Below are 9458 nucleotides of genomic sequence, written 5' to 3'. Positions count from 1 at the left end.
TGTTTTACTGTTGTATTATGGGTGTTATAATAATAATAACGACGACGATAATTATAGTACAGTACTGTAGTAATGCCCCTGGTGCTGCTACTGCTAAAAAATACTTGGAATGCTAGATAGAAAAGCACCACATTAAAACATTGCAAATCAAGACTAGTTTGGTCTCATACTACTGAAAAATACATTGACTATTAAATGATGCTCTTATGCCAGGCCTACAAGTAGCATTTCTTCAGCAAACTGTACTTGATGTTCAGTGTTGTTGCTCTGATAGGCTTTTTTTGCACCAGAAATTGAATACCATGCCATGGAAGTTCTTTTAAATTGCATGTTGTCATTTCTTCATGGAGAGAAGCATAAAACAATGAAGTGCAAGAATACCAAATTATAATTGATATTTATTGTCATTGTGCATGCCTACAAAATAAATACTGTACAACATTTTAAGTATAGTACAGGTTACTCTCAACATACTCCAATTCAACCTTATGGCTAACTATAATATAACTTGAAGATAAATAATTTTAAAAGTCGTCCTATATTAATGATTATATTATTTTATTATCGTTTTGATATCCAATCTATTGAATTCATTTGTTCAAATGAGATATATCATTAGCATATTGGGTAGAAATTTCTGTTTTGTGTGTGCAAACATCCACCAAAATTATACTAATTATGCATTTTCACAATAGTCAAAGTAATACTGTAAATATTAGCAGTAAAAACTTTTTTAGTGTTCAATGCCCCGCTGTGCATTTTGCTTGAGTCCTTGAGATGCCTTGAGCAAGGCAGTTTGTCTTGCTTTATCTACATTGCTTCAGTCTACCTAGCTCTATCAATGGATAACAGCAAAATTACTTGAAGAGTAACCTGCAATGCAATGCCAGGTGTATGGCAATCATCAGCATCACACTACAGAAACTTTGGATACACCTTAATAGTTCGTCTGTATTTTTTTACTTGCTTCTGAGAGCTGCTTAGGCTGTTTATCTTGTACAGAGTAGATGTTTCCTTTTCTTCCCAAACCATGAACTACAGAAGTTTCCTAAATTGAATTAAAAGCATACTGAGCCACTAAATAAAACAATAATGAAATAGAATATTTTGTGTATTAATGTATAAATACTTACAATGCATTTTTATTTTGTTTGATGCATTTATGGTAGTTGTTCACAGAAGGAGCACACAATCCCCTGTAAACAAAATGTTATTAAAAAAAATTATTTAAAAAAAATCCTATCATAAATCATTATTACAGTAAGTGCAACTCGCAAATAAGCACCACAAAAAATATGTTTTTCCATTAAACATGTATTGTCCCTTGCAAATGACAAAAAATCAAATAATTTTGGAAATTAATTTACTCATTTTGCAGTAACATATAAATTATTAATCTGAGCATAGGCATAATTTAATTTACAAAATGACAAATGTGTACTCTGATTTTTAAACTAGATAATTATAATAAAGATAAAAAAACTCCCAGGACCCAGTAAGCATTTTCCAAGTTGATAATCTTTGTTATAGTACAGTACTTTGAAATTGGCAAGTTAATTTCAAAAATGATTTTTACAATTTGTTTGGTACAATATTTTGCAAGGGACAATACATCTTTAAGTGCTAAACAAGCATCCAACAACCCTAATTATTAAAATATAGCTGAGCTTTACACATCTAAACTTCAAATACATGTGAAGCACATAAATACAGTAGTTCCATATAAACATGAGATTGCATAAATTTGCCAATATTGTATAATACATTACCTTTGCAGTTTGTGGAGAGGAATGTGAACACCTTGTGTCATTAAATATTGCTGCATCTCAATTACTTCAGCACCAAATTTAGCCTCCTATGAGTTGAGAAAATATAATAATCATTGTGTTTCACTAAGGAATACAGCAATGTTCCCTTACTGTTGAAAGTTTTTAGGCATACACTTTTACTTCTTCTCATAATGGAATTGATTTAAAACTTAATTGGTACAAATATTTCTTACATCAATAAGACTTGGTTAATTCAGTAGTCCCTACAATGCTAAATACTGTCTGTAATCTAAAAAGAAAATCTGATTAACACAATGGATAAGGTGACTCAATCAAAATGTAATGTTTGAAGAAGGTATTGCATCTATTTTTTAAAAATCCCACTTATATGTAAACATGATTTCTTATGTCGCCCATCAGTATTTTGGCTGCGTTGCCATTTAGATCCCTAGCATCAATTTTTTTATAAAGTACTAGCTTGGTAGGTGTTGCTCCAGGTCGGAATTTCTGTTTTAGGAGAATCTTGTGCAAGAGGCAAAACTCTCTCTAAAAGACAAATATAAATGTGTACAACAAAATTTTGTTTTACCTCAGCTGTTACGATCTCAATTATTTCCCCTTCTTCATCTTCTGGTTTTCTTCTTTTCAATTTGAGATTTTCTTCATAAAATACTAGAAAGACAAAGTATCTGTAATGTAATTTTGACTTGATAATGGCTCTGTTGACGAATAGTAGTGACGATCCAAGCGTGCCTCTTCTCTATTCCATTTTGACTGCCAAGTACAAATTTCTTGTCAACAGGTTCGAGAACACTACACCCTTTATTTTAGCTATTTGTGTTAAGGCAGCCCGACTTTAACATTTGTATATTAACTTATATTACGTATATTACTTATCTTATTTATATACTGTGATTTAAAAAAGGATGTTGGCTGCTTAACTATATCTATAGCCTTGTTATACTACTTTTTTTTACTTAACTCTGTATACTTACATAATTTTGTATATTTTTTGTGCTGTAATAACGACCCATCCCTTAAGGCTTCTACTGCTTCTCTATTCCGTCTTCTTTCTATGCATCTATCAATTCATGAAGGAGATAAAACAATTTTTAAATAAAAATTTTAAATGCATGATTAATTTTTTCTCGAATCGGCTCCCATATGATTTTAGAGAGTGCGCACTCCTATGCTTTTTGATCTGATCTCTCATTATTGACTGGGCGTAGTGCAGAGCATGGCTACTAGAATGTCCAATATACTTGACTATTACATCCATTTATTTAAGCATAGGCCATCTAAATACAGGTAATATTATTAGTTGATTATAACTTTTATAAATTTTACATTAAAATTAGTATATCTCAGTTGATATTTAGAAAGTAGTAGTTTTGTATACAGTATATTAACAAGATTTAAGGTAGTATGAAACAAACTCCAGTAAAAGAGATACAAGCCATTTTGATTCAATATTTCAAACTTTATTAGTTTATCTTCAAGAATTCCTGAAGAAGATCAAATAAAGTTCGAAAAATTGATCACAATGGCTTAAACAAGACTTGATTTTGTTTTTCCCCCTCACCTAATTACTTACTTTTGATTTTTCATCTGAGCAGATTTTACTGATGGCTTTGAACTTCTAACCTGAAAATGGCAACCATACATCAGCATCTTTGTTTATGAAGAAAATATTTATTTATATAGTATTTGTATTATCATTATCAGTTCAAAAACTACTATATTTTGTGAGTTATATCATATATGCATGCATGCATATTGTATTTGTATGTATCTGCGTCAATCTTCTGCACTGATAATATGCTCTTCTGTACCTACTACTAAAAAACATCTATGGTACTCCCAAAACATCATTAAACAATTTTAATACATTTTATTTTATTATTTATTATATTTTCCATCATGTATAATGTGCCTTGACCAGGGAGATGAGTACCCCTACCCACCAATGTGTATCCATCTGGTCCATGATTCGACATTTCAACTTTTATGGGTCATCTCTACAATAAATGTTAAAATGTTGAATCTTTATTAATCCCTCTCATTAATTGAACATTCATTCTATACGTAAACAAAATAAGTGCATCTGTTGTAAAACAGCCTCATATTTATTATATTGCATTTTCAGTTTTTTTTCTAAACTGGGAAGAAAAACTGATGATTATTACCAGAGATGAGGGGCTTCCACCTTTTGAGTTGACTGAGCAGCGACTCGTGGCACTTCTACAACGTTTCAACTTGGTAGCGCAATTGGTCATTTCACCCTGCTGCACATCTGTAGTTACTCCTATAGCTGAGCTGAGTATTTCTTGAGAAGGTTCTTTTTCAACTGGTGAAGTTTCCTTTTGACCTTCCGAATCGGTACCATCTACTTCATTTGATAGTCTTATTTCATTATCACACTGGTGGAGGTGACAGTGGCAGGACTGAGGTCTGTAAATAATATCATTGTCAATGCAATCATATAGATATTTACAATACAAAATTCTTTATTAGTTAATATCCAAATACATTTCAAAAACCATTTTGGATTTCAAATGTGGTGGAACTATACTCTGTTCTGTTTTGTGATGGGCTCATTTGGGTGTGTGGTATAAACATCATCATCCACATATATGGGTACATCTCTCACTGTACATTTGTTTGTGTGGACAGAGCTATGCTCTATCTGTTGGTTTTGGTGATTGCTTGCTTTGGGATATAGTGTGTACACAGTATGGTGGTGTCTCTCAATCCTAATCAGTCTCTCCTTCCCTTTCTTCAAAAAATTCTAATAATTAACTTTTATTAATTATGTTATAATTGATAAATTCTCACAAAATAAATTTCAATTGATCTAAAAAAAATTCCATATAAATAGATGAAGGAAGCTCAAAGCCACAAACCCAATGAAATCAATAAAAAGTTCTAGTGGGTGACTAACATTAAACAAGTTTACAATATTCACAAGAATTTAAGATTATTTGTTCAAACCTTGTAAAAGTATGGTGGTCTTTCTGGTAATCACCAATAGAACCATAGACTGCTGGTCTATGAGCAATGGGTCGTCGTAACAGCTTCACACTAGCCTGTACAAATGAAAAAAAAAATTCAGTATAAGTTATTTACATTAAATTAATTATAACAATAAAAAATTACCCCAGATGGCAAAGCTGCTTGCATTTATCAAATCAAATCTATACATGTATTCAATTCTATTTATTTCATCCTAATCTTGGCAGTGTCATTAAAAAATTAGTTCACTGACTGAATGGTTAATAAACTCCATACAACTATATCAAGAAGATGCTCATGGTGCATTGAAACAGCGGAGAATATAAAATAAATGCTACCATAGAGCTAAAGACTGATTATTTACTTATTTTAGAAACATTTTTCAAACCTTTGAATCATGTAATTGATGATAGAAGTGGGTTGGAATGATAGTATGTAACTCTTCCTCCTCCTCCTCTTCTGATACCTGTAGTTGTTTCACTAAAACATCCAAGTCTGGGGAAGGGCAAGGTGCAGGGGCTGAGATGATATCTGTACTCACAATATCCTTCGCTTTCAATGTGTGTTCTGTTTTGTCTGCCACTGTTTTGAAAGTCCTCTTTTGACTTTCCGGAAATCCTGTATCAAATGGAACTTTGTTATCAGCTTGTTCTATTCTATTTTAATGTGTATTTCTACAGGACATAATTCAATTCTTATCTTTGTACCTTAGTGTATTGGCAACGCCGGGTCTCCTTTTATGTCAGAAAAAGCCTTCCAAAATACATTAAACCGAAAGAGAACATTTTTTGGGGCATAATACATGCTAAAATATTTCATAACATATTGAAATTTTCGAAAATTGCCCAGTTCTTTTAGGCATTAGAACCCCTGCCATCAATCCCCAACTGGGATTCACCCTTCAATTTTTCAGATGCCCCGACATTAATTTCAGGATCCAGGGAGGCTCATGCTCTTTGTTTGTTTAACAACTGCATTTCTCAGGGGCGGATTTAGGGGGGGGGCTGGCCCGCCCCCCCCCCCTTTTGGGAGGTAATAAAAAAAATAAATGAAAGAAAAAGAAAAAAATGATAGCCCACAACGCCTCCAATGTTATTTTCGGGCGTCTGGAACGTAAAAATTTCGTGGGGGCAGGCCCCCGGAACCCCATAGGACATTGTTGTCTCGATCGGCCCAAATTTCGGCCCCACCCCCCTTTTGGACATCTCTGGATCCGCCCCTGTTTCTGCTTGCTGTTAATGCAATTAATAAATGGAAGTAAAATTTCATCTCAACAAATCAAAGTTTCTCACTGTTCTGAGTTGTACTTGCTTCAATCACACTCCACGCTGTTATACATTCTCCTGGACAAGTTGTCAGGGGTTGAATTGAAGTGTTAGTCCCCCTGCCAAAGAATAACTCTAATTTGAATATTCTTATAAAAAAAATTATCAATCATTGAATTAGATTTCATTAATAATAATTATGGTATAAATAATGACCAGTACAATAATAATAAAATACAATTTTCTTCCTTTTGAATGACTGTGGCAGGCCCGTATCCAGAGGGGGTGCGTTTGGTGCGTACGCACCCCCACCAAATCGAAAAACGTTCACTTAAAAGCAGAATTGATTTTGAACTTTTATTTGTAATGGTTACGAATTTATACAGTAGTATTTTTCATTTGGGAAACAATTTACTTGTTTCTCCATGTCCTCCACTGGTAATTTTTTGATAGGCCCTATCGCTGTGTTCACGGACATATAGAGATTAACATGATAAAATGCCTTCAAATTAGTCTACTGGGACATAAGAAAGCAAATTTTTCCGGGGGCTTCGGCCCCTGGACCCCGACCAGGGGCCCTGGGTGCTCCCTGGCCCCCAGCCTGGTTGCTCGCTGAGCTTGCAAAACACCCCCCCCCCCATTCAAAAAGCTGGATACGGGCCTGTGTGGTATGTTAGAACAGGCACTACTAAAAAATGAGTATTAATGAATGAAGAAAACTTGACCTCACCAAACAAGATTATCTGGAAATTTACTCAATGGTGGCTCAGCTCGTAAGTCAACAAAACTTTTGTAATAGCGGCTTCTTGGACTTGGACGATGAGCACTACTTGGACTAACAAAATTTGATGATCTTTTAATTTCATCAAGTTTTGTAAGGGACACTTGTGCTGGCGACAACCAGTTCTAGTAAAAATGAAAAAAAAAATCACAACATTAAGTTTTCCAAGGGCCTTCACCCCTGGTGGACTTGTCTTCCCGTCCTCAATTGCTTGTAATTGCTCATTTTGCTTGGGAGATAGCCTTGGGACTTAGAAGGGGTGGTTTGAGTGGCAAAGCTGTGAGAAATGATTGCCGCTTACTAGCCAAGTTAACATGAGGGCTGATTTGACACCCTCCTCAGTCAAGAGTTCTGAAGTCTTCTTGGATATTGACTTAAAACTAGAGCTTTAGTGTACACATCTAGCTTGTCTGCAGTTTAAAGAATTGCATCGTTTGGAAGAGCAATACTAAGGACAACAATATTCTAGTTTGAAGTGAATAAGCTGGGATCTGTGTAAATTTGTAGAATGTTTTTTGTTTGATTCAACGGTGTTGAGGGAGACCAACTTCGATAGATTTCTCTTTGGAATCCCTTCTCAGCATCATTTTAAGATGTAATTTTTGTTTTGTTTGTGAAGCTTGTTTATATGAGGAAAGTAAACGAAATGAAATTGCTTTACTATCATACAGTAATTCATCAGTGGTGTAACAACGATTCATGGGGTGAGAAAGTGTTGGGGGGGGGGGCCATGTATTTCAGTAATTGATTACCAGTGTCACAAGAGTGGCCCTCTTCACAGTATGGGCCTAGCTGAGAATATCAACAATACTGAAACCTGTTATATTAATACAATTTGATTTTAATCCAGGGACCCCTTGGACTGGGGCCGAGAGCTTCTTCCTCAAAAGCCCATCAGAATTATGTCATTAAATCCTACATCATCAAACCATGCAAACACCCCTCATCATCATCTATTCCTCATCAGGTTACCATATTTATGCAGAACAAAAGTAACCAAGACACCTCAAAATGCAGAAAGTACATTTCAGAGATTCTCTTGATTCCACAGGTGAGACTCAGCAGAACCCTCCAACCCTATTTCTATATGCCCACACTCCAGCATCATCACAGAGAAACTCTCTTACGCCTACTCTTATACGCCTGATACTTATATAAAATTGATGGATGGTAATAGTGCTTAAGGGAGCTTGAAATTTACTATATGCTGATACAGTACTGTATGATGATTGATTAGCAATGGTGGTACACACCACCAGGACTCGTCTACTTCTAACAACCAACCGGGCCAGCGGATCGGCCTGTACGACTCAGTTGTTTGTGAAGAAAGGCTGCACAGCTCAAATTACTGCTGGGTGCAAGTTAAGTAAGTATGTACTTACATCAGTAGCAATTTCATTTATAAGTTCGTAGTCACATGCCTGATTTTCTAGATCCTTATTTCTTTCATAATTCATTTCAATTCAGTATACTGCCGAGTATAGACCACACGTCTTATTATCCATGACAACGGGACACCGATCCTGAGAAAGTCGTTGTTTTGTTGTTGACAAACTTAAACGACGGCGTGCCTCGATAAGTTTCGATAGAGTGCGCTCTTCAAAAAGTCATCCTTAGTAAGCTAATTAGCACCGACTGTGCAGCAGCATGCAGCGCCCGGCAATTATCTCAAATATTTTAAGCTTTCGGAATTAGGGTACGTATGGCCGCTGTGTATATAAGTAGACATAGGCCTAGCTTGTATTCTGTTCCTTTTAATTTATTAATAATAGAAAAGTAAAAGTAAGCCTTCTATGCGTGGTTATATTTAAAGAATCGGCGTTCTTGAGTGGGCGGGCGGCAGGCCTCTCTTCTCAGTAGGATAGGAGGAGGCTAGCTAGGCTAAGCGAGGCCAGTGCAGTGAAGGTAGTAGGTCACTTCGGCCCAAAACCAAATCGACCCAAACCAACTCGGACCAAAACCAACTCGGCCCCAGACGACACTTCGGCCCAAAACCAACTCGGCCCAGACGACAACTACCCAATTTGATACAGAATTACCCAGATGAATAGTGATCGCGATTACCCATTAGTTGCCTACCCAAACAAAGACAATTATTATTATTATTATTATTATTATTATTATTATTATAATAATATGTCTAATATTATTTTTTTAGTATAACTATTCTTATTATTTATTTTTATATTATCCGAATATATTTTTATAATTATTACATTATATTTATTGATTATTAATATTATTTTAGTATTATTATTATTATAATTATTATTGTCATATAGGCCTAATATTATTATTTTTCATTAGGCCTATTACTATTCTTATTATTTGTTTTTTATATTATCCACATTATTACTAGTCCATTACTAGTCCAAGAAAGTATAATACATACTCCAAGTATTGAAATACACGCCATCGTGTTGGGATTCAATATTTCGACATTAATTATGTCATCATCAGGGTTGAAAAATTATCCATATTAGCAAGCTTATATGCACTAGAACCAAAAGTGTTTAACCAATCAAAACATTACCTCTAGTAGGTGACATAGTGATTTAAACAAAAGATCAAAGCATTCTTACTCTAATGATCAAAGATACCTACAAAAACAAAGAAAGCTCTTTTGAAGCT

General features: G+C 34.7%; 2 protein-coding genes across 3 annotated transcripts in view; one reads left to right on the top strand and one right to left on the bottom strand.

Moving 5' to 3' along the window:
• Nucleotides 1–380: 380 nt before the first annotated feature.
• Nucleotides 381–8395, bottom strand: LOC117115274. Of its 2 annotated transcripts, XM_033258989.1 has the most exons (12): nucleotides 8210–8395; nucleotides 6777–6952; nucleotides 6074–6165; nucleotides 5170–5399; nucleotides 4761–4855; nucleotides 3956–4220; nucleotides 3364–3413; nucleotides 2765–2850; nucleotides 2359–2441; nucleotides 1770–1855; nucleotides 1134–1196; nucleotides 381–1048 (listed from the first exon to the last, which is right to left on the bottom strand). In XM_033258989.1, exons 1-12 carry the CDS (start codon nucleotides 8282–8284, stop codon nucleotides 1036–1038), a joined length of 1314 nt encoding a protein of 437 aa, XP_033114880.1. In that variant the 5' UTR covers nucleotides 8285–8395; the 3' UTR covers nucleotides 381–1035. The 2 variants fall into 2 exon arrangements, with proteins under 2 accessions (XP_033114880.1, XP_033114881.1); XM_033258990.1 differs by lacking the exon at nucleotides 1134–1196.
• Nucleotides 8379–9458, top strand: part of LOC117115275 (ribosome-recycling factor, mitochondrial-like) — a 7246-nt gene continuing 6166 nt past the window's right edge. Inside the window, exon 1 of the mRNA XM_033258992.1 lies at nucleotides 8379–8523. The gene's annotated coding sequence lies outside the window, so the exon portion shown is untranslated. The remainder of the gene's footprint in view (nucleotides 8524–9458) is intronic.

The sequence above is a fragment of the Anneissia japonica genome, unplaced genomic scaffold (assembly GCF_011630105.1).
Source record: "Anneissia japonica isolate Jap-2015-1 unplaced genomic scaffold, ASM1163010v1 scaffold550_len331619_cov169, whole genome shotgun sequence".
NCBI classification, from domain to species: Eukaryota; Metazoa; Echinodermata; class Crinoidea; order Comatulida; family Comatulidae; genus Anneissia; species Anneissia japonica.
Note: the sequence above shows the minus strand (reverse complement) of the source record. Positions and strands in the feature narration are given on the sequence as shown.

What these genes read in the sequence shown, in the direction of transcription:
- LOC117115274 (XM_033258989.1), bottom strand. Translation starts at nt 8,284, where the DNA reads ATGAATTATGAAAGAAATAAGGATCTAGAAAATCAGGCATGTGACTAC. An exon ending in GACCACCATACTTTTACAAG is followed by an intron (nt 4,221 to 4,760) that starts GTTTGAACAAAT and finishes TATTATTTACAG; the next exon opens with ACCTCAGTCCTGCCACTGTC. An exon ending in GTGGAAGCCCCTCATCTCTG is followed by an intron (nt 3,414 to 3,955) that starts GTAATAATCATC and finishes TGCCATTTTCAG; the next exon opens with GTTAGAAGTTCAAAGCCATC.